Below are 24,554 nucleotides of genomic sequence, written 5' to 3'. Positions count from 1 at the left end.
GATGACAGAATGGAAAATGAAAACATAAAAGAAAGAATGGGGAAAAAAATTGAAAAAATCAAAATGGACCTCAGGGATATGATAGATAATATGAAACGTCCAAATATAAGACTCGTTGGTGTCCCAGAAGGGGAAGAAAAGGGTAAAGGTCTAGGAAGAGTATTCAAAGAAATTGTTGGGGAAAACTTCCCAAATCTTCTAAACAACATAAATACACAAATCATAAATGCTCAGCGAACTCCAAATAGAATAAATCCAAATAAATCCACTCCGAGACATATACTGATCACACTATCAAACACAGAAGAGAAGGAGCAAGTTCTGAAAGCAGCAAGAGAAAAGCAATTCACCACATACAAAGGAAACAGCATAAGACTAAGTAGTGACTACTCAGCAGCCACCATGGAGGCAAGAAGGCAGTGGCACGATATATTTAAAATTCTGAGTGAGAGGAATTTCCAGCCAAGAATACTTTATCCAGCAAAGCTCTCCTTCAAATTTGAGGGAGAGCTTAAATTTTTCACAGACAAAGAAATGCTGAGAGAATTTGCTAACAAGAGACCTGCCCTACTGGAGATACTCAAGGGAGCCCTACAGACAGAGAAACAAAGACAGGACAGAGAGACTTGGAGAAAGGTTCAGTACTAAAGAGATTCGGTATGGGTACAATAAAGGATATTAATAGACAGAGGGGAAAAATTATGACAAACATAAACCAAAGGATAAGATGGCAGATTCAAGAAATGCCTTCACGGTTATAACATTGAATGTAAATGGATTAAACTCCCCAATTAAAAGATATAGATTCGCAGAATGGATCAAAAAAAATGAACCATCAATATGTTGCATACAAGAGACTCATCTTAGACACAGGGACACAAAGAAACTGAAAGTGAAAGGATGGAAAAAAATATTTCATGCAAGCTACAGCCAAAAGAAAGCAGGTGTAGCAATATTAATCTCAGATAAAATAGACTTCAAATGCAGGGATGTTTTGAGAGACAAAGAAGGCCACTACGTACTAATAAAAGGGGCAATTCAGCAAGAAGAAATAACAATCGTAAATGTCTATGCACCCAACCAAGGTGCCACAAAATACATGAGAGAAACACTGGCAAAACTAAAGGAAGCAATTGATGTTTCCACAATAATTGTGGGAGACTTCAACACATCACTCTCTCCTATAGATAGATCAACCAGACAGAAGACCAATAAGGAAATTGAAAACCTAAACAATCTGATAAATGAATTAGATTTAACAGACATATACAGGACATTACATCCCAAATCACCAGGATACACATACTTTTCTAGTGCTCATGGAACTTTCTCCAGAATAGATCATATGCTGGGACATAAAACAAGCCTCAATAAATTTAAAAAGATTGAAATTATTCAAAGCACATTCTCTGACCACAATGGAATACAATTAGAAGTCAATAACCATCAGAGACTTAGAAAATTCACAAATACTTGGAGGTTAAACAACACACTCCTAAACAATCAGTGGGTTAAAGAAGAAATAGCAAGAGAAATTGCTAAATATATAGAGATGAATGAAAATGAGAACACAACATACCAAAACCTATGGGATGCATCAAAAGCAGTGCTAAGGGGGAAATTTATAGCACTAAACGCATATATTAAAAAGGAAGAAAGAGCCAAAATCAAAGAACTAATGGATCAACTGAAGAAGCTAGAAAATGAACAGCAAACCAATCCTAAACCAAGTACAAGAAAAGAAATAACAAAGATTAAAGCCGAAATAAATGACATAGAGAACAAAAAAACAATAGAGAGGATAAATATCACCAAAAGTTGGTTCTTTGAGAAGATCAACAAGATTGACAAGCCCCTAGCTACACTGACAAAATCAAAAAGAGAGAAGACCCATATAAACAAAATAATGAATGAAAAAGGTGACATAACTGCAGATCCTGAAGAAATTAAAAAAATTATAAGAGGATACTATGAACAACTGTATGGCAACAAACTGGATAATGTAGAGGAAATGGACAATTTCCTGGAAACATATGAACAACCTAGACTGACCAGAGAAGAAATAGAAGAACTCAACCAACCCATCACAAGCGAAGAGATCCAATCAGTCATCAAAAATCTTCCCACAAATAAATGCCCAGGGCCAGATGGCTTCACAGGGGAATTCTACCAAACTTTCCAGAAAGAACTGACACCAATCTTACTCAAACTCTTTCAAAACATTGAAGAAAATGGAACACTACCTAACTCATTTTATGAAGCTAACATCAATCTAATACCAAAACCAGGCAAAGATGTTACAAAAAAGGAAAACTACCGGCCAATCTCCCTAATGAATATAGATGCAAAAATCCTCAACAAAATACTTGCAAATCGAATCCAAAGACACATTAAAAAAATCATACACCATGACCAAGTGGGGTTCATTCCAGGCATGCAAGGATGGTTCAACATAAGAAAATCAATCAGTGTATTACAACACATTAACAAGTCAAAAGGGAAAAATCAACTGATCATCTCAATAGATGCTGAAAAAGCATTTGACAAAATCCAACATCCGTTTTTGATAAAAACACTTCAAAAGGTAGGAATTGAGGGAAACTTCCTCAACATGATAAAGAGCATATATGAAAAACCCACAGCCAGCATAGTACTCAATGGTGAGAGACTGAAAGCCTTCCCTCTAAGATCAGGAACAAGACAAGGATGCCCGCTGTCACCACTGTTATTCAACATTGTGCTGGAAGTGCTAGCCAGGGCAATCCGGCAAGACAAAGAAATAAAAGGCATCCAAATTGGAAAAGAAGAAGTAAAACTGTCATTGTTTGCAGATGATATGATCTTATATCTAGAAAACCCTGAGAAATCGACGATGCAGCTACTAGAGCTAATAAACAAATTTAGCAAAGTAGCGGGATACAAGGTTAATGCACATAAGTCCGTAATGTTTCTATATGCTAGAAATGAACAAACTGAAGAGACACTCAGGAAAAAGATACCATTTTCAATAGCAACTAAAAAAATCAAGTACCTAGGAATAAACTTAACCAAAGATGTAAAAGACCTATACAAAGAAAACTACATAACTCTACTAAAAGAAATAGAAGGGGACCTTAAAAGATGGAAAAATATTCCATGTTCATGGATAGGAAGACTAAATGTCATTAAGATGTCAGTTCTACCCAAACTCATCTACAGATTCAATGCAATCCCAATCAAAATTCCAACAACCTACTTTGCAGACTTGGAAAAGCTAGTTATTAAATTTATTTGGAAAGGGAAGATGCCTCGAATTGCTAAAGACACTCTAAAAAAGAAAAACGAAGTGGGAGGACTTACACTCCCTGACTTTGAAGCTTATTATAAAGCCACAGTTGCCAAAACAGCATGGTACTGGCACAAAGATAGACCTATAGATCAATGGAATTGAATTGAGAATTCAGAGATAGACCCTCAGATCTATGGCCAACTGATCTTTGATAAGGCCCCCAAAGTCACTGAACTGAGTCATAATGGTCTTTTCAACAAATGGGGCTGGGAGAGTTGGATATCCATATCCAAAAGAATGAAAGAGGACCCCTACCTCACCCCCTACACAAAAATTAACTCCAAATGGACCAAAGATCTCAATATAAAAGAAAGTACCATAAAACTCCTAGAAGATAATGTAGGAAAACATCTTCAAGACCTTGTATTAGGCGGCCACTTCCTAGACTTTACACCCAAAGCACAAGCAACAAAAGAGAAAATAGATAAATGGGAACTCCTCAAGCTTAGAAGTTTCTGCACCTCAAAGGAATTTCTCAAAAAGGTAAAGAGGCAGCCAACTCAATGGGAAAAAAGTTTTGGAAACCATGTATCTGACAAAAGACTGATATCTTGCATATATAAAGAAATCCTACAACTCAATGACAATAGTACAGTCGGCCCAATTATAAAATGGGCAAAAGATATGAAAAGACAGTTCTCTGAAGAGGAAATACAAATGGCCAAGAAACACATGAAAAAATGTTCAGCTTCACTAGCTATTGGAGAGATGCAAATTAAGACCACAATGAGATACCATCTAACACCGGTTAGAATGGCTGCCATTAAACAAACAGGAAACTACAAATGCTGGAGGGGATGTGGAGAAATTGGGACTCTTATTCACTGTTGGTGGGACTGTATAACGGTTCAGCCACTCTGGAAGTCAGTCTGGCAGTTCCTTAGAAAACTAGATATAGAGTTACCATTTGATCCAGCGATTGCACTTCTCGGTATATACCCGGAAGATCGGAAAGCAGTGACACGAACAGATATCTGCACGCCAATGTTCATAGCAGCATTATTCACAATTGCCAAAAGATGGAAACAACGCAAATGTCCTTCAACAGATGAGTGGATAAATAAAATGTGGTATATACACACGATGGAATACTACGCAGCAGTAAGAAGGAACGATCTCGTGAAACATATGACAACATGGATGAACCTTGAAGACATAATGCTAAGCGAAATAAGCCAGGCACAAAAAGAGAAATATTATATGCTACCACTAATGTGAACTTTGAAAAATGTAAAACAAATGGCTTATAATGTAGAATGTAGGGGAACTAGCAATAGAGAGCAATTAAGGAAGGGGGAACAATAATCCAAGAAGAACAGATAAGCTATTTAACGTTCTGGGGATGCCCAGGAATGACTATGGTCTGTGAATTTCTGATGGATATAGTAGGAGCAAGTTCACAGAAAGGTTGCTATATTAGGTAACTTTCTTGGGGTAAAGTAGGAACATGTTGGAAGTTAAGCAGTTATCTTAGGTTAGTTGTCTTTTTCTTAGTCCCTTGTTATGGTCTCTTTGAAATGTTCTTTTATTGTATGTTTGTTTTCTTTTTAACTTTTTTTTCATACAGTTGATTTAAAAAAGAAGGGAAAGTTAAAAAAAAAAAAAAAAACAAGGAAAAAAAAAAAAAGATGTAGTGCCCCCTTGAGGAGCCTGTGGAGAATGCAGGGGTATTGGCCTACCCCACCTCCATGGTTGCTAACATGACCACAGACATAGGGGACTGGTGGTTTGATGGGTTCAGCCCTCTACCACAGGTTTTACCATTGGGAAGACGGTTGCTGCAAAGGAGAGGCTAGGCCTCCCTATGGTTGTGCCTAAGAGCCTCCTCCCGAATGCCTCTTTGTTGCTCAGATGTGGCCCTGTCTCTCTAGCTAAGCCAACTTGAAAGGTGAAATCACTGCCCTCCCCCCTACGTGGGATCAAACACCCAGGGGAGTGAATCTCCCTGGCAACGTGGAATATGACTCCCGGGGAGGAATGTAGACCCGGCATCGTGGGACGGAGAACATCTTCTTGACCAAAAGGGGGATGTGAAAGGAAATGAAATAAGCTTCAGTGGCAGAGAGAATCCAAAAGGAGCCGAGAGGTCACTCTGGTGGGCACTCTTACTCACACTTTAGACAACCCTTTTTAGGTTCTAAAGAATTGGGGTAGCTGGTGGTGGATACCTGAAACTATCAAACTACAACCCAGAACACATGAATCTCGAAGACAGTTGTATAGAAATGTAGCTTATGAGGGGTGACAAGGGGATTGGGAAAGCCATAAGGACTACACTCCACTTTGTCTAGTTTATGGATGGATGAGTAGAAAAATAGGGGAAGGAAACAAACAGACAAAGGTACCCAGTGTTCTTTTTTACTTCAATTGCTCTTTTTCACTCTGATTATTATTCTTGTTATTCTTGTGTGTGTGCTAATGAAGGTGTCAGGGATTGATTTGGGTGATGAATGTACAACTATGTAATTGTACTGTGAACAATCGAAAGTACGATTTGTTTTGTATGACTGCGTGGTATACGAATATATCTCAATAAAATGAAGATTAAAAAAAAAAAAAAAAAAAAAAAAGACATAATGCTGAGCAAAATAAGCCAGGCACAAAAAGAGAGATATTGTATGTTACCACTAATGTGAATTCTGTGAAAAATGTACAATGTTTTATACTGTAGAATGTAGGGGACCTAGAGATACCAATTAGTGGAGGGGGAATGATAATCTAATAAGAACAGATAAACTGTGGAGGGTAATCTCAATGTTATGGGAATGCTCAGGAATGATTATGGTTTGTAAACTTTCTTGGATATAGTAAGATCATGTTGGAAGCAATAGAGTTATTTTAGGTTTTTTTTTTCTCTTATTCCTTTGTTTTCTTAGGGGTTGTTAATTTTCTGGGGTATGGAAGGAACATGTTGGAAGCAATGTAGTTATTTTAGATTATTTGTTTTTCTTACTCCTCTATTTGGACATGGTTTATTAATTTTCTTGGGGTATGGTAGGAACATATTGGAAGCAAAGTAGTTATTTTAGGTTATTTGTTTTCCTTAATCCATTGCTTTGTTTGAAATGTGGGGTTTTTTTGGTTGTTGTTTGCCTGTTTGTTTTTAATTTTTTGATAAACAAAGTTAAAAAATTGAAAAAAAATCAGTAGAAAAATGGGAGTAAAAACTAAATGACAAATAGGGTGGGATGGGGGGATGGTTTGGGTATTCTCTTTTCACTTTTATTTTTTATTCTTATTCTGATTCTTTCTGATGTAAGGAAAATGTTCAGAAATAGATTGTGGTGATGAACGCATAACTATATGATCATACTGTGAACAGTTGATTGTATACCATGGATGACTGTATGGTTTGTGAATATATTTCAATAAAACTGAATTAAAAAAAAAAAAAAATGTGCCAAGCCCTCTCTCTCTAGCTAACCCAACTCAGCAGGTGAACCCACTGCCCTCCCCCCTATGTGGGACCTGACTCCCAGGGGTGTAAATCTCCCTGGCAGTGCAGGATATGACTCCCAGGGATGAATCTGGAACCAACATTGTGGGATTGAGAACATCTTCTTGACCAAAAGGAGGATGCGAAATGAAACAAAATAAAGTTTCAGTGGCTGAGAGATTCCAAATGGAGTCTAGAGGTCACTCTGGTGGGCACTCTTACGCACTATATAGATAACCCTTTTTAGGTTTTAATTCATTGGAATAGCTAGAAGTAAATACCTGAAACTATCAAATTGCAACCCAGTGGCCTTGACTCTTGAAGACAATTGTATAACAATGTAGCTTACAAGGTGTGACAGTGTGACTGTGAAAGCCTTGTGGATCACACTCCCTTTTATCCAGTGTATGGATAGATGAATGGAAAAATAGGGACAAAGACTAAATTAAAAATAGGGTGGGGGTGGATGATTTGGGTGTTCTTTTTTACTTTTATTTTTTATTCGTATTTTTACCTTTTTGTTATAAGGAAAATGTTCAGAGCACAACTATATGATGGTACTGTGAAGTTGATTTTATGCTATAAATGATTGTATGATATGTGAATATATCTCAAAACTGAATTACAAAAAAAAAAAAAAAATGGGCCAAGGACTTGAATAGACATTTCTTTAAAGAAGATATACAAATGGCCAATGAACACATGAAAAGATGCTCAATATCATTAGTCATTAGGGGGATACAAATCAAAACCACAATAAGATTCTGCTTTACACCCACTTGTTTAGCCATTTTTTAAAAATGAAAAGATGTACAGAAATTGGAATCTTTGTTTACAGATGGCTATAAGGTAAAATAACATAGCTGCTGTAGAAAACAGTTTGGCAGTTCCTTAAAAAATTAAACATAGAACTACCATGTGACCCATCAATTCTGCTCTAAGATATATATAACCCAAAGAATTATAAGCAGGGACTCAAACAGATAGTTGTGCAAACCAAAGAATTATAAGCAGGAACTCATACAGATATTGTGCACCAGTGCTCATCTTCAGTGTTATTCACAATAGCCAAAAGGTGGAGACAACCCAAGGTCAGGCAACAGATGAGAGGATGAATAACATGTGGTATATACATACAGTGGAATATTATTCAGACTTAAATAGAAATGTTGATACAAACAAGAACATAGATGAACCTTTAAAACATTATGCAAGTAAAGTAATCCAGATACAAAAGGACAATTATTGTGTGATTCCACTTATATGAAATACCTAGAATAAGCAAATTCATGGAGACAGAAAGTAGATTAGTGGTTACCAGGGACTAGAGACAGGAGAAATGGGGCGTTACTGCTTAATGGGTAAAGAGTTTCTGTTTTGGGTAAGAAAAATATTTTGATAATGGATGGTGTAGATGATAGGACAACATGGTAAAAGTAATGCCACTGAATTTCTACATTTAATGGTTAAAATGTCAAATTTTGTTACATATGCCACTACAATTAAAAAAAAATGTATAGGCCTCTTATTGAAAAAATTAAGCTTGTCTTTATGAAAGTTTCCACACTTATAATTTGAATGGCAAGAACTCTTATAGTTCGGTTTGGTAAAATTTTTCTTCAGATAATGCATATTGGCAAAACTTAAAAATAGTATTTAGTAGAAAAATGAATGTAAAATGTACAAAATAAAACTTGCACTTTTTTTTTTTAAATAAGGAACAGTATGATTATAATTAATTATTGCTGATCAAATTAAGGGGAGGTTTTCTATATTGGCAATTCAAATTCTGAGGCAATTTTGAAGATTGGGAATTCTCTTTCACTTTATATGTTTATATGTCATAATTGGATAGTATTGATAATTTCAGCATGCCTGTGAACACAATTTTCCATGTAATGTACTGTGATCTGTTCTTTAGGGACAACAGTAATAAGGAGAAATTTCATAATTTCCCCCTTTTTTTCTTTATCTTTTGATAGGACTTATGGTTTTTCCAAAACCATTTACTGCGTTGGAATATACAATCAGTTTGTCTGATTCAGGTTCCTATAAAGCATACGTTGAAGATCTAACTAATTTTCTAAAGCGTAAGTATATTTTCTTACTAGAGAAGGTAAAAGATTTTAGTTATTACAGATAGTAGCACTAAATTATGATTGCTTTTAGAAACATCATTCTTAGAGTTTGTTTTACCTTTTTTTTTCCTGTTAAATACAGACAACTGAAAGGAGTTGCAAGTATATTTTATAATTAGTTGTGAGAGTATTCTAATTTATGGAAAAACATAGGGACATAAGTCTAATGAACAGTTGATTTGGTTTTTCATCTACCTATAATAAGTACACTGAGTAAGTTCGTTTCCAATTACCCTAAAAGTAAATGTGTTTGATTTTTTGGTGGATCTTTTATAGTGTTTGTGTTAGGGATTGGGAGTGGTGTTTATCCTTTTAAAATATAGAAAATTGTTGTTCTTTTGTATGTTACATACCCAGGGTTGGTTTTGGAATTATGTACTCAGCTGTGCTTCCAGGTGCTAAAAGTAGTGTAATCGCTTGTCATTCTATTTTGTTAGAATAAGCACCTTTACATAAAATGTGAAATATCTGTCAGTTGCAAGATTTTCAGAGTTACCAGTTTGTAATGCTCTCTGATAGCCACTCTAGCTCAATTTTTTTCCTCAGGTTTTGCTTGGCTTACTCCATGGTATTAACAAATTAACAGCCACTTCTCCTCTCCAGTCACTCGTACTGTGGCTCCCTAGAACGTGTTACCATTCCAGCACTCTGTTGCCAGAATCACTGATTGAGGCTTTCCTCATCTAGTTTGCTTGTTTAACTTTTCTTCCATTGTTCTTCCTATTGGGACTTCAGTTAGCTGACTTTTTTTTTTTAACTTTATCCCAGACTCTACATTCAACTTCCTTTCTCATCTAGTTTATTAGGTCCCATAGTTTTTAGTTCCATTTTTACTTTTGCCAGCCCTCCAAAATCCTTTGCTTCTCAATCTGTTTGTTATACACTTGTGGGAGAACTCCGCCCCTGGATTAAACCAGCTCTCTTTCTCTGGCCTGCCCCTGATCGCAGCAGCCAGATGATGCTGAAAGGACATTCAGTAGCACTAATTAGCACTGTGGATACTCGATCACCTCCCTCAGATGGGTCTGCTTTACTACTGGGTAAACCTATCGAGTTTTTCTGACAATTCCCAGAAAGAATTATTTCAAACCTGTACTCATTCCTCTACCCCTTACCTTTTTCTCCCCACTCTCTGCACTCACTTTCTTCACATAACCTGGTTTCCTGCTTCACGAGAATAATCCTCAGAGCAGTCACACACACTGATGTCCACCGATCCTGCCGATGTTACTCCTGCCCTGATAGGAGGAGCTGGCCTTGGCATCTGAGGTCACCTGGACTACTTGCCCCCTCACTGTTTTAGAAACCTCTAAGTTTCTTTCCCTTGACAGTTAAATATATATTTATTATTTAAGTAATTTAAAGATATTTTTGGGAAAGTATAATCTATATATATGGTTTAAAAATCAAATAGTAAGGAAGGGTGTGTGTGAAAACAGCAGTTCTCTGCCCTATTCCTTTCTCAGTGCAATCCTATTAATTTATCCAACAATTATTTTTTTGAGGGCCATCTTTGTGTCAAGCACTCATCTAGGTGCTGGGGACCCAGGTGCAGTGAACAAAAGAAAAATATCTGTGTTTATTGAGTTTGTTGTCTAGTTGCACATTAGAAGATAGTAAGTGCTGTGGAGGAAAATGAGCAGGGAAGGGAGATAGAGTTGGGAAGGGTTGAAATTTTAAATAGGGTTGTTCGGGAAGGCCTCATTGAAAAAGGGTCATTTGAGGCAAGATCTGAAGGAGATAAGGGAGTTAGTGGTAGAAATATGCAGCAGATGAAGCAGTCAGTGCAAAGGCCCTAAGGCTCTACATGTCTCGTGTTCTGTGTGCAGCCGAGGAAGCTGGAGGGGCTCCGTGGAGCGGGCCAGTGGGGGAGTAAAAGCCTGAGGTCAGGGAGTTAAAGGAGGACCAGACTGTGCAGATCCTCATAGACCATTGTTAACAAAGTTTGTTGGCTTTTACAGTGACCAGGACGGAAGTTTTTAAGCAGAGGATAATAGGATCTAACTCAGGTTTTTAAAGGATCACACAGGCTGCTTTTCGAGAGGGAAGGGGAAGCAGGGAGCCCAGTTAGGAGACTTCCAGTAAATCCAGATGCCGGTGATGGTGGCCTGGCAAAGAAGGAAGCAGTGGAGATGGTGGGAAAGAGTCTGATTCTAGATACAGTTTCAACAAGAAATAACTTCATGCTTTTGAACTTACTCTGGTATTTTTCTTCTGTATCTTTTTTTCTGTTGGTTCTTATCATTTTTATGTATTGTCTTTAACTTGCTGCTGTGCTAGAGGAGGACTTAACTCACTCACCTAAGATCTTCCTTTTCTCAGTATAATTAAATCACTGTTTTCAGTTCCATTATTGGCTCCCTCTTTATACTTACCCTTTGTATCTTACTGTATCATCTATAGATATTATCTTCTGACTCTCTTATTTGTGTGCCATCATTTGAGCTCCTCTCTTTAGTCCCTTTTTTCTGGAAAACTCTTTGCTAGAGCCCTTCCCCTCTTGATGCAGGCCACACTGGTGACCGTTCAGGCCTTCTACCCAGCTGTCATTTGGGGACTTTTTATAGTTCCTCCATTCTCAGCTCCTCTGCCTTCTTTCTTTCTTACTTTACTCCCTAGTTTTGATATTGTATATCTTCAAGTAACTATGTAAGAAAAGAGGCATGGAATGTAAATTTTGAACCCTTTCATTTCTTAACTTGTCTTTATTCTGCTTTTAGAGTTGATAGTTTAGCTAGATACAGAATTCCAGTTCCTTTCTATTTGCCTATATTCTCCTCTGTAAGCTTTTTACAATTTCCTTTGTTTCCTTGGGGTCCTGAAATTTCTGTGTCTGGGATTCAGTCTCTGAAATATCATTTTGCTGGGAACTTGATGAAGTCTTTCAGGATGAAAACAGATCGTTTGGGGAAACTGTGTTCTATTATTACATTGATAATTTCCTCAACTCAGTATTCTGGGTCTCTTTCCAGAATTACTCTGTTTAGCTGAGTCTTGAACCCACTGTTTTTCTCTCATTGTCTGCTTTCCTTTATTATACTTTCTGGGGGATTTACTTTAACTTTCAAATCTCTTAACTGATTTTTTTGTTTTGTTTTGTTTTTAACTTTCAGCTGTCACTGTTAATTCTTTAGACCTTTTTTTATGGATAGAAGGTATATTGTCTGGTTAAAAGATACAGTGTCTTCTCTTTTTCTGTGGATATATAATAGAATTTATTTTTAAGTTTTATTCTGTTTGTACTATGTCTTTCTTTAGGGTTATTTTTTTCTGTTTATCTTGGTCTTTTTCTTCTTTTGGGCTTTCCTTAGATATATGGGACTCTTTTGTTACTCTGTCATATTTAAGAACAAGTGGCAAAAAAAAGTTTGTTGAGCTGTTTTTGTATAGGCACATGTGGTGGAGCTGTGGGCTTTGCCTTAGATTGGATATGCTGAGAGCCAGCCACTGCAATCTGTTTGCTGTCAGGATGATAGTTTGACTCTGCGGTGCCACCTTCTCAAGCTGTGGTAGTTTTTCACTAACAATATTTTATTTCTTTAGGAAAAATATTTCCTATTCTCCTTCTCTCCTCCCTGTGGTTAGTGCATGTCATCTGATGGGTATTTTGTGCCTAGGTTGGGAGAGGGGTTGATTGTTCTATCTACACACTTTCAGTTAATTCCTGTGGTTCCTCCCCTTCTGCCTCCCAGTTAAAAAAAAATAATAAGATATAATTCACAGACCTTTAAATTCTTACTTTTAAAAGTATACAGTTCGGTGGTTCTTAGTGTATTCACAAGGTTGTTGTGCAACTATCAGCATATTTAATTCTAGAACATTTTTATCACCCCAAAAAGAAACCTTATACTTGTTAGCAGTCACTCTCTTCCCTGCCCCTGACAACCACTAAACTTCTTTCTTTCTTTATGGATTTACCTATTCTGGACATTTCCTACAGACTCATCAATATTTGGCCTCTTACGTCTGTCTTTCAGTCAGCATGTTTTCAAGGTTCATCCATGTTGTAGCATTTTTCAGTTCTTCGTTCCTTTTTATGGCTGAATGTTCTGTTGTATGGATGTACCACATTCTGTTTATCCAGTCATCAGTTGAAGAATGCTTGGGCTTGTTCTTACTTTTTAGCTATTGCGTATAATGCTGATGTGAACATTCATGGACAAGTTTTTGCGTGGATATAGGTTTTCATTTCCCTTGGGTTATACCTATAAGTGGAATTGCTGGATGATGTAATTCCATGTTTAACTTTTCGAGAAACCACCAAACTGTTTTCCATAGCAGTTGTACTGTTTTACAGTCCCACCAGCAATGTATGAGCGATCCAGTTTTTCCACAGTTTCACTAACAGTTGTTATTGTTGTGTTTTTTCTTTCTTTCTTTCTTCTTTTTTTTTTAAAAAGAACTATCCTAAGGGCTATGAAGTGGCATCTCATTGTGGTTTTGGATTGCATATCCCTAATGACTAATGATGTTGTTCATCTTTTCATGTGCTTATTGGCCATTTGTTTATCTTCTTTGGAGAAATGTTTATTCAAACCCTTGGGCCATTTTTTAATTGAGTCAGTTTTCTTTTTATTGTTGAGTATAATGAGCTATCCTCTTTCCTCCACTGTACCTATTTTTTAATGTCTGAGTCTCTTTGATAGTCTACAGGGTAGGTTAGCTCCTTCTTTGGCTTCTGTTGTCTCATGTTATGCTCTCTTCCAGAAACGAGTTCAGTTCTGTTTTTGCTGATGGCCCTTTGCCCATTCTCTTCATTGTTTTGGATTTAACTTGAATTCTGTTATACTCATTTTAATGTATTTGGGGAGGTAGAAAAGACTTTTTTATGTTCAGTATCCTAGAACTAGAAGCCAAGCCAAGTTCTTGGCTTTCCCTTCATTTCCTTACCTGCTGTTCTCTTTCCCTGTGCAGCCTGGCTTTCAGCCTGATCACTCCTCTGAAAAAGCTTAGTGAAGCATTAATGTTGCCATGTTTCTAAATGCAGAAGTTGTCTAAAGTGACCTCTCAGTAGCAGCACTACTAACAACCCCTTCCTTTTGGAAACGCCCTTTCTTTGACTGTGACACTATATTCCTGATTTTCTTTCTGTCTTTCTGGTGATGACTTGCTGGTCTCATTTTGCAGGCTGATTCTTTTCCACCTATTTTTAAGTTTCGATTAAGCCAAGCCACTCAGACTCAGTTGGCCCAAATATAGCTCATGATCTGTTGCTCTAAACACACAATATGAGCGTTGGTACTGGCATGTCCCCTGTATTGGGTTGCTCAGTAAATGAATGCTACCACCTGTCACTGACTGCACAGGAGTCTGGGAATCATTCTTTACATCTTCTCTCCCTTTAATCTTTGTATCTAGCCCGTTATCAAGTCATAGTGGTTTTTACCTGCCCTGCCGAAGACCTGTTTCATTCTTTGCTCTTAAATGAGTGCATGGTTCCCATGATAACTTAAATTTTGATGAATATAAGATGAAACCAAAAATTTTGACAAGGAATATATTTTTTGGGGGGGGTAAAGAGTCAAACTTTTCTTTTAAAAGCATTTACTATGAAAATTTGGTTCCTGCTTTAGTTGAATTCACTTCAGGTGCCCTTTTCTGTATCATATATCCCCATATACCAATGGTCTTTCTTTGAGGGCAGGGACCAGTCAGGCTTGTTCACTGCTGTGCCACACGTGCCTAACACTGTGCCAAGTGCAGGGCACATAGCTGTACATCCATTGCACGTTCACTCCTTCTCCTCTCCTCCCCTTTTCCCCATGTCCAAGTTCTAACTCTTTTACTCCTTTAGAGCTTTTGAATCCATCTAGTTCCTTTCATCTCTGCTAAGAACACCCTTTTCTAAGTTACCATCATCCCGCCTGGGCTGCTTTAATATAAGTCTCCTAACTCGTTTCCTGGTGTCCTTTCCTCTCCCCTTATGGATGTTCTCCACATTTCTGTCAGAGTTAACTTTTCAAGACTTAAGTGTGATCATACCCACTGTGCCACTTCCCTGGTTTAAAACATTTTAGTGTATTACCATTGCTCTTTGGAAGAACACATCCCCCACCCCACCCCCACCCCAACATACACACACTCCTCCTGAAATTCTTCAACATGGCCTGTTAGACTCTGTGGTCTCGCTTCTACCTTCCTTTATCTTATGTGCTTCTTCCCAGCCTAGTTAACTCACACCCTTTACACCCTTTAGCCCCCAACTCAGTTGTGGCCCCCTTAGTATATGCTGTCAATAGCACTATATGTCTTACTATCCTTACAGCCATGGTTTTATACTTACTTACTGTCTTCTTTGCCACCAGACTGTAAGCTCCATTAGGGCAGCAGCAATGCTTCTTTACGTCCTCACTCTTGTGTCTTTTGGGCCTCGCACATGATTAAGGCATTAGGAAGATGAGTGCGATAGCCATGGCCATAGCCACCCATTGGTGACAAAAGAGATTGATCTGTGATGCAGTTGTATGATAGTTGAAATGCAGTACATTTTAGAGGTGCTAGACAGCTGTTTAAAGTTAACTGGTAATTAGCATTGCTGTTCTGCCTTTGAGGAACATTATCCAAAGGATGATATGTTCTTGGTTGGTTTAATTTTCTTTTGTTTTGGTTGATCTATGCACACATATGTTGTTTCCTTTTTAGCATATGATTTAGAAGAACAGAAGAATCTCACAGTCTGTCCTGATGGAGCACTTTTTGAACAGAAGGGCCCAGATTATCATGCATGTCAGTTTCCTGTTCACTTACTTGAAGAATGCAGTGGTATGAGAGACCCTGATTTTGGCTATTCCAAAGGAAAACCTTGTGTTCTTGTGAAAATGAACAGAGTACGTACATAATTTCCTGCTGTAGCTGATTTTTAAAATATCCCCTGTTAAGAAACTGACAACCTTTTGTAGATCATTTTGGTTGAGTCATTACCTTCCTTATTGTTATCTTATTTGTGATTTGCTTGCTTAAACAGAATAGCAATGATACTTATTGATCTTTCAAAAAGAGTTAATACTTGAAAAAAGAAGATTGGTTCATAAATTATTGATGCATCAGGGAGCTAGGTAACTTAAGCTTTTTCCTTTTGGAAATAGCTACATGCATTTCTGCATAGATTGATGCTTGAAGGGGCAGGGGCACTGGTCGTCACACCTGAAGCATGGTTTTGTTGATGTGCAGTGCTCGTCTTTGGATCTTGTGTGGTAATTTAAAATTCCATATGACTCTATAGTTTTGGTTTAACTTTTTCTGAACTAGTTAGTAGTAATGCATAGTTTTATTTATATATATATATAATTAAATAATAGAAATACAAATAAAATCACATACTGATTAGCTCAGTGGGGTGTTCCAGTTGAAACTAAAATACTAGCCTTTTGCTATGATACAGAAGGGGTACCTGAATTGTATAGCCATTAGCAAATTAAAAAGCTAATGTTTCTGTATGTGTAGGTAATAACAAATTAGAAGTATTTTGCAAAAAAAGATGCTTTCCTAGTACAAGGTAGTGATCCCTAACCCCCATGCCTTGCTTATGAATGTTGTGATTCAGGGTTGTATTCTGATAGTTATGCTGTTGAGGCCTGCAAGGTCTCCCTTGAAGAACAAAGTCATTCCTGGTCATTTACTTGGAAGACAAAGTAATTATAAGCAGGTGTAGACATGTTACATAGAATGGAATATTGTGGTGATAGTCTGAAAATGGGATTCTACTCAAATGGCATTTTGGGAAACTGTTAGATATGAAATATGATAAATCTCTGTTGAGGATGTGGAGAAGTACATATGTTAGGGATAGTGACCTAAAATATTTTCAAGAACAGTTCATTATTACACTATGCTTCTGAAACTCCTATTATTTACATTTAATGATCTGTTCATATAAATAATAAAATTTGAGGGGTTTTGCTTGTTTCTTGTTTTGATGGTGTGTTTTGATCAATTCTTTGGTAACTGATTTGTTTTCTAAATTGCCTATTACAGTAATGCGATTATGTATGTAGGTGTATGTGCATGTGTATATATATATATATAAAAGCCAGGCATAATCCCCTAAAAAAAAAAAAAAAAGCTAGATGTAACAGAGTTAACATAGAGTTAGTATTAATCTCTATCCCTCCAGTTCTGTTTCTCCCCGACAGAAGAGGAGATCTCCTATATTTTTATGTGGTGTTTAAATTAATCAATATTTCTTAACCTTAGATAATTGGATTAAAGCCTGAAGGAGAACCAAGGATAATGTGTGTTCCTAAGGTTAGTAATATTTTTTTTAAAAAGTAGCTCTTCTGTTAAATCTTTGGTACTTCTTAAAAATATTTTAAAAGTCTAATGAGTTTAGTCATTTTTTTAATAAGTCCTCTCTAGTGCTATTGTTAGGAGAATATAATTCCACCAAACTTTTTTGAAGTAGCCCTTCCCTCTTTGTTAATTTTAATTCAAAAAACTTTGTTTTTCATGTCTATTTGATTTCGTATACATTGCCTTTACATATACATATAGCAAATTGTATCAATTCAAGATTCACTTTTTTTTTTTTTGGTAGCTTAATACCTCTGAAATTGGGATTGGCTTTATAATTGATGGTGTCTTAATAGTGGCATCATAAGACTTTTTTCTTTCTTAATCGTACATAAGTTGGTGTGCTAACCATCAGTGGCATCTGAGATTCATTGAAATATGGTACATTTCCTTGAGGTAGAGGCATTATTTTTCTCCCCATCTCTATTTTTTTCCAGAGTGCTGTGCAGTTTTCATCTCATAACTTGTTTTGTTTTCTCTCCATGCTGCAAATGCAACTAAGACAAATATGTAAATGATGGGTAAGAGTTCTGAGGAGAAATTGTTGAGTTATAAACTTAATTTTATCATTCTGTTAAACATTCCAAATCTACTTGAGATGTTATGTTGAAATTACTTTTAAAGTTGGCTGCAAAAAATATTGTAATTGTTTTTAGCCACAATTGGATTTCTTATTTGGACAGAAACTTCTTGCTCAGTGGTTTTCAAACTTGATCATATATCAGAATCACCTAAAGGGGTTGTTGAAATACAGATCGCCGGGTCCCATCCCCTCAGTTGCTGACTCAGTACATCTGGGGTGAGGCCCAAAGTATGCCTTCCTCACGGGTTGCTAGGTGAGCTGATGTTGCGGGTCTGGGGCCCATGTTTTGAGAATTCTCCTTTTGGTGATCTTTATTTCTTTATTCGTTATTTAGATTAATGAGCCCAGGGGATTTGTGTTTCTTGTGTGGGGTGGGGTACATATGTATGATAATAGGCTGTTAGCTTTATCCCCTTATGCTCCAGTCAGCTCAGCAGGAAACTTGGGGGGAAAAGCCAGGATCTCTCTTAAAACTGGATGCTGCATCTATGCTGAGCTTCCCTTGATAAATAAATCCTTTTAAAAATTAGTGAACCACAAAAGAACTTAAGACTACAAGGTACATTTAGAAAAAAAATTTTTGTAACTCGTTATGATGCTCAGGGCTTGCAAGTCTTTCCTAGTAGAAAATACCTGAGGTTTGGATGCTGGGCTTCAGCTAGGTAGAAGTGTAATTTCACAGTAGCTTTTGCCTTGGGTTGTGAGTGGACTCCATAGATAAGCTTGGAATGGTGGGGTCTGTGAGGCCAACACCACCAAGAAAGGAAAACACACACATCCAGGCCGTGAAGCGCAAAAACACTTTAAACCTCTTTCCTAAGGTTTCAATTTTGTAAGTCTTTCGCTGGTATAAAATACAGCTCTACAGAAACTCTTCCTTTAAGGTTTTAAATGAATTTTTCTCTTTGTTAAGTATCCTTTGCTTCCAAATAGTTTGGGAAATGTTTATGAAAAATACAGTTCTTGGTTAGGAGTTGAGCTTTCTGTCCCTTTTGCCCTGAAGAGTAATGTGTAAAGTACATAGAATAATCAAAATATGTGGGGCTTTTATTTATTTAGTTGTGGAATTTTTTTTCTATATAATTTTAGAAAACAGAAAATTTGAAGAAACGTTCGTAAAATTTTACATTTCACTCCTGCTCTATACACAAATGAGTAACCAGCTGTGGCCCTGTAGAAGGGAGAGAAGCATTTACTGTACATAATCATAATTGCTATTTCCCATTAGATTTGTCTGTATCAGGTGTTCTTTCAGTGGTCGCAGAACATGCTCTTAGAGATGGCCTTTTAGTTCATATTAAATAAAAGGATGATTCTGTGAAAGAAGTAATATTTATATTTATTTCATTATAGTTTTTTCAGTTTTTACATTATGAAAATGAATCATGTTCATTTTAGGAAATTTAGAAAAAAAAGGAAATTTAAAAATCTATTATAGGTGATGATCATAGAAACAAAATACATTAATTTTAAACTTTGGTTTCACTGGAGTTTAGTGACAGATAATAGACTCTTGGAGTTACTTAGTTTCCAATATGATGCCATTTATCTACTTAGAAAATTATGTATGCTTCATCCAAAAGTATCTCATCATTATTTAGATATGCATTTCAATATTTCACAATTTTGGAATGTTTATTATTGCAGAAGGTATAAACTGTAATTTTAAGAAAAAGCTTGCCAAGCAAATGGTTTAGGCACAAACTAAAATAGCAGTTTAAGAGTTTTATCATATGTGGGTGATCTTGGACACTTGACCTTAACTCTGGGCCTCAGTTCAGTTTCTCTGCAGTTGTTCCTGTCTACCTAAGATTGTTAGGCCAAAATGAGGTAAATATAAGTTAAGTGTGGTGTCTGGCAGGAAATAAATGTAGAAGTGCTCAATAAATTATAACTCGTACTACATTGGGAAGGAGACTAGATTGGGTTTTTTTCTTCTGAAAGTAGTTTGTTTCTGTAAAAATGGCAAATGGCTTCTTTAATTTTAAATCAAACAGTGTAGAAAGTAAGAGGAAATTAAGTTATCTTGGATTCCATTATCAAGAGAAAAGTTTTTCACTTTGGGGAGTATCTCCATGTGTTTCTATGAATTAAGCTAAATATTAGGGAAAAAAATTAAATAAAAAGTAGTTAATGCATAAAAGCACTCATCTCAAAGGGATGAATTTTTCTCTCATAGAAATGCAATATTAGAATAAAAACTTTAAAGGCGTGCACATGTAAGGTGGTGTTGAATAGTGATTGAAAAATCGTTTCTGCACCTTCTTTTAGCCTTGTTATCTCCTGTTTTGTCCATGTATCTTTGATGTGGGTCATTAGAACTTATCTTTTCTGTGGGAGTGTCATCACTCTGTGCTTTGTGCTGTCTTGTCCAGTTTATTTCTCACTCCCCTGCACGCACATGTGCCACCTCAGGATAGTGAAATTAAATAGCCATTGAGTAGGATTTCTCCTTAGATTAGATTCTTATTTTTGCTATACTGTTTTGCATGTGCTTTCAAAGATAGAAATTAGTTTATCCAAATCAACAATTTGTTTTTAGTAATGTTTTACTTTAATTAATGCTCTGTTAACCTACCACTGACTTTAATTCACTGTAGTCTATTTGCTGTTTTTTCAGTATATGTTATGGTTACAGTTATTAGAATTAATCCTTTTTGGAATGTGTTGCAAGAGAATTTTCATAAACCGCTTATTTTTATTAAGAAGAATAATACAGATAAATAGTAGCATGGATGAATTGGATTTTACATGCTGCTGATTAAATTGTGAATTTATAATGTTTATTTTGTAAATACTGGGATATAAATTCTAGTAGATGGCACAGTACTTAATGATTTACGTATGTTCGTACAGTTATTAATGGGAAATGAGGCATTTAAATTGGTTAAGAAATTTTTGCTTCCAGTACCCTAAATTTCATTCATAGAAGAAGCTCTGTCAGTGGCATCATAGTTCCCCATTCTGGGTTTAGTTACCATCATTATTAATCACATGAAACTCTCCAACCTGCTGCCTCCCGGGCCTGAGTGTGCTACATTCTAGATTGGTAACTGTGGTGACTGTTGCTTTCCAGTCTGGAAACAAAATAATTTGTTCTTTTCAGGAAAACATTAGTCCTAAACATGCTGGCACGCGTCTGTGGACAATGGAGAGGGTAGGTAGGATTTTACAGGCAGTGCAGACTCATGGAAAAGGGTACAGAGCTTATCAGGAAATGTGAGAAAAGTCAAGGTTGTTTGTGTCAAAGAGTTGAATTATGTAATATTTACAGTCAAGATGAGTGTGTCTCTTTTCAGAAATATGTTTGCAATTAATATAGTTGTAGCAGCATTGTAATTTCCCCATATGATTCATAAGTAATTGATACTGCTTTCATATAAATAAATACTTTTTTTAACACTCTCTCCCCTCTTTCTTTGGACTTACAAGGGTTTCTTTTGCTTTCAACTTTAGGACGGAAAAACTGCAGTTTTATCAACTTATCCTCACAATGGAATTGTAGACTTAAAATATTTTCCATATTATGGAAAAAAATTGCATGTAAGTATTTAGAAGTTCTTAAAAAATAATGCATCTTTTAGGAAACTGGCACATCTGTATTAAAATATCATATGACATTTGGAGTAGATAGACATATTCCCTGTGTAACTTGTACATCATCTCTCCTGGTTTTTAAAAACTGTGTTTGATGGCATATGGAAATCCCACATCTATACTATAGAACACAAAACCCAAGCAAATAAATTAAAGGTTGATTATTTTTAAAATACCATTTTTTCTTTCATTACAAAAGTGGTGTATGCTTATTTAGGAAATGTAGAAAAGTACTAAAGAAATAAAAAAACACATTACTCAAAGATAACTATAACATTTTATAAAAAAAATTAGGGTCATACTGTATATACTTATAAAACTTTATTTGGAAATTATTTCAGAATTAAGAGTAAAGTGGTGAAGAATAGTACAAAGAATTTCTGCAGACCCTTCACCCAGGTTTCCCAAATGTTAATATTTTACCTTATTAACCCTGTCAGCTTGTGATTCTTCATGTGTGTGTGTATTTTTTGGAATGATTTGAGAATAAGTTACAAACATGGTACCTCTTTACATAAATGCTTAAGTGTGCATTTCCTAAAAGTAAGGACATTATCTTATATAACCATAGTATAATTAAAGGAAATTAACATTGATGCAATACTATCATCCAGTCTTCAGACCTTGTTCAAATTTTACCAGTTTTCACAATAATGTCCTTTATAACAAAAGCAAAGACAGTTTTTTCCTTTGCCAGAATATCACAATATTACGGATTTAGCTGCCTTTATTCTGGAACAGTTCTTCAGCCTGTCTTTGTTTCATGCCTTTGTGCTCTTCAAAAATGAGTACAGGACTTTTTAAAATTTTGTTTATGTTTCTCAATTTGAGTTTGATGTTTCATGACTAAATTTAGATTGTGCATTTTTTGTCAGGAATGTCTCAAAAGAAATATATCCTCAGAATATCTTATCAGGAGGTACATGGGTATTGATTGGTCCCATTAATGGTGATGCTAACCTTCATCACTTGATAAGGTGTTGCTGGCTTGGTTTCCTCCTTGGTAATCAGTATCGTCATACTTTGAGGGTATATAAATATCCTGTTTCAGACTTTCTCCTAAAGCTTTAGCTATTATAATCATTATTTATTTTGATGTCCAAATTGTCCCAGATTTGGCCAGTAGAGACCTTCCTGCTGGCTGCCATGTTCTTCTAACATGTTTCTGTAATTCTTTGAGCACTTTCTTACTTTTTGACATCACAAGATGTTTCAGTTTCATCTTGTAATCTCCCTATCCCAGCCCTGGAATCATCTCTGGTTCCTTTTTGTGAAGAATTGTATTTAGATATTACAGTGAAGCTAAAACAATTATGAATATATATGCACCAAGTTACATAGCAACTACAAGTAAGGATGCAGGAGACCTAACTTAATCACAATATAGGTCTTATGAATATTTATCAAACATTGTTCCCTGATGATAGAGAATACATATCCTTCTAAAACACACATGGAGCAGACACAAAAATTTATCATACGTTAGGTCACAGAGAATACTAGGTCACAGGGAAACATTCTTAAGTTATATCAGGTAGAAATATATTGTAAACAGTACTTTCTGACACAATGCAGTAAAGCTGGAAATAAAATAAAGACCCTTCCATTTGGAAAAATTAAAAAAAAAACAAAAAATTATTCAGACAACTCTTGAATGAAAGGGGAAATTAAAACCAAGATTATAGACTGTCTAGAAAATAATGAAAACACAGTCACAATCTATGAGGTACATTTAAAGCAAATTTCAGTGGAAAATTCAAAGCCGTGGAGTACTCTTATCAATGAAAATGAAAGTATGAAAAGTAATGAATTAAATTTCTAGCTTCAAAAACAATAACAAAAGAAGCAAATGTAGTAGAATGATACGACAAATGTGGCAAAATGTTAAATGTTGGCAGTTTGGATATCTAGGTGGAGGTTGGGGGATAGTGCAGTCTCTATGGGTTTTGTGTTATTTTTGCAGTTAATCCTGTAAGTTGGAAAATAGTTCAAAATAAAAGGTAATTTTAAAAAGTAAGTGAAGTAGAAAACAGAATGTAACAGATCTGATTAATAAGTTAAAATCTTGGCTTTTTTTTTCTTTTCTTTTTTTTTTTTAATTTACAGAATCAGCCAACCCCTGAGATAAAAGTGTAAGTGAAGTTGTTACAGCATTTGTATTAATTTATTTTCCTTTATTTGCCAGGTGGGATATTTACAGCCAGTAGTTGCTGTCCAGCCAGTTTTTAGCTCTAACAGTACCAAGAAAGAGACGACAGTTGAGTGCAAGATTGATGGGTCACCCAACCTAAAAAGCCAGGATGATCGCGACAAGTTTCTGGGACGAGTTGTGTTCAAAATCACAGTGAATGCATAGTATTAGTAGGATATTTCCACAGAGTAAATTTCGTGTTGTCCTGTCTTCATTTTGTAACAGTTGGACCTGCCGTTCTAGAGTTATGACACCACCTTGGAGAAAGGTGGGGTGGCACATGACACTGGGGTAACATCATAACGTGCTTCCAGATCGTAATGTTCAGTGTCCTCCGAATAACTGCCTGTGGCCTCTGCTGCCCTTTGAACCAGTGTACAGACGCTATGTTGGGGACTGGTAAATACCTGATTCAGAACATGTAGAATGGGGGTCTTGTCCTGTTTTTATGTGGTTTCATTGCCAGGTGTCTAAAGCTTAATGTGCTGTGCTCTGTAAATATTTTATGGATTTAACACTGGTTAACTGTTGCATTTTGATGCCAACAAGTTTTAGGGATAAAATGATAAAAGAATAAATGGTACCTGATCAACATCAAGTGACTTTATAGCTGCAATAAATGTGGTTGTGTGAGATCTTGAGGTTCTGTATGTTGAGGAGGAAAAAAGAAAATAAAAATTGATTTGAAAGTGTTTTCTTGGACTTTTGTAAAATTATTTTTACATGTCGAATTAGTCTGGATCTTTTTTAATTAAGAGCACAAACTTTTTGATGTAAAATGTAAAAAAACAAAAACTGATGAGGTTATTTTTAATGCTGGAACTACATCTCTTACAGATTACTTTGAGTATTTTAAACCATAGATGGAACATAGCAATTTTAGTTTAGCTAGTATAAATATGCATCTAACTTTTATGAAATTAAATCATAAACTTTAAATCATAGGTTAGTTTGTGAAATCCTGTTACTGCTTTTCTCTAGCAGACTGGACT

At 35.9% G+C, this 24,554-nt stretch overlaps 1 protein-coding gene across 2 annotated transcripts in view; it reads left to right on the top strand.

Annotated features, from left to right (window-relative positions):
* ATP1B3 (ATPase Na+/K+ transporting subunit beta 3) overlaps positions 1-24,256 on the top strand; it is a 60,177-nt gene extending 35,921 nt beyond the window's left edge. For both annotated transcript variants that reach the window (XM_037843652.1, XM_037843643.1), the window contains 5 exons: positions 8,747-8,854; positions 15,545-15,729; positions 17,096-17,146; positions 21,231-21,317; positions 23,557-24,256. In XM_037843652.1, coding sequence (XP_037699580.1) covers positions 8,747-8,854; positions 15,545-15,729; positions 17,096-17,146; positions 21,231-21,317; positions 23,557-23,727 — 602 coding nt within the window. In that variant the 3' untranslated portion in view covers positions 23,728-24,256. The remainder of the gene's footprint in view (positions 1-8,746; positions 8,855-15,544; positions 15,730-17,095; positions 17,147-21,230; positions 21,318-23,556) is intronic.
* The last annotated feature ends 298 nt before the right edge of the window (positions 24,257-24,554 follow it).

This window comes from Choloepus didactylus, chromosome 1 (genome assembly GCF_015220235.1).
Source record: "Choloepus didactylus isolate mChoDid1 chromosome 1, mChoDid1.pri, whole genome shotgun sequence".
Lineage (NCBI taxonomy): Eukaryota > Metazoa > Chordata > Mammalia > Pilosa > Megalonychidae > Choloepus > Choloepus didactylus.
Note: the sequence above shows the minus strand (reverse complement) of the source record. Positions and strands in the feature narration are given on the sequence as shown.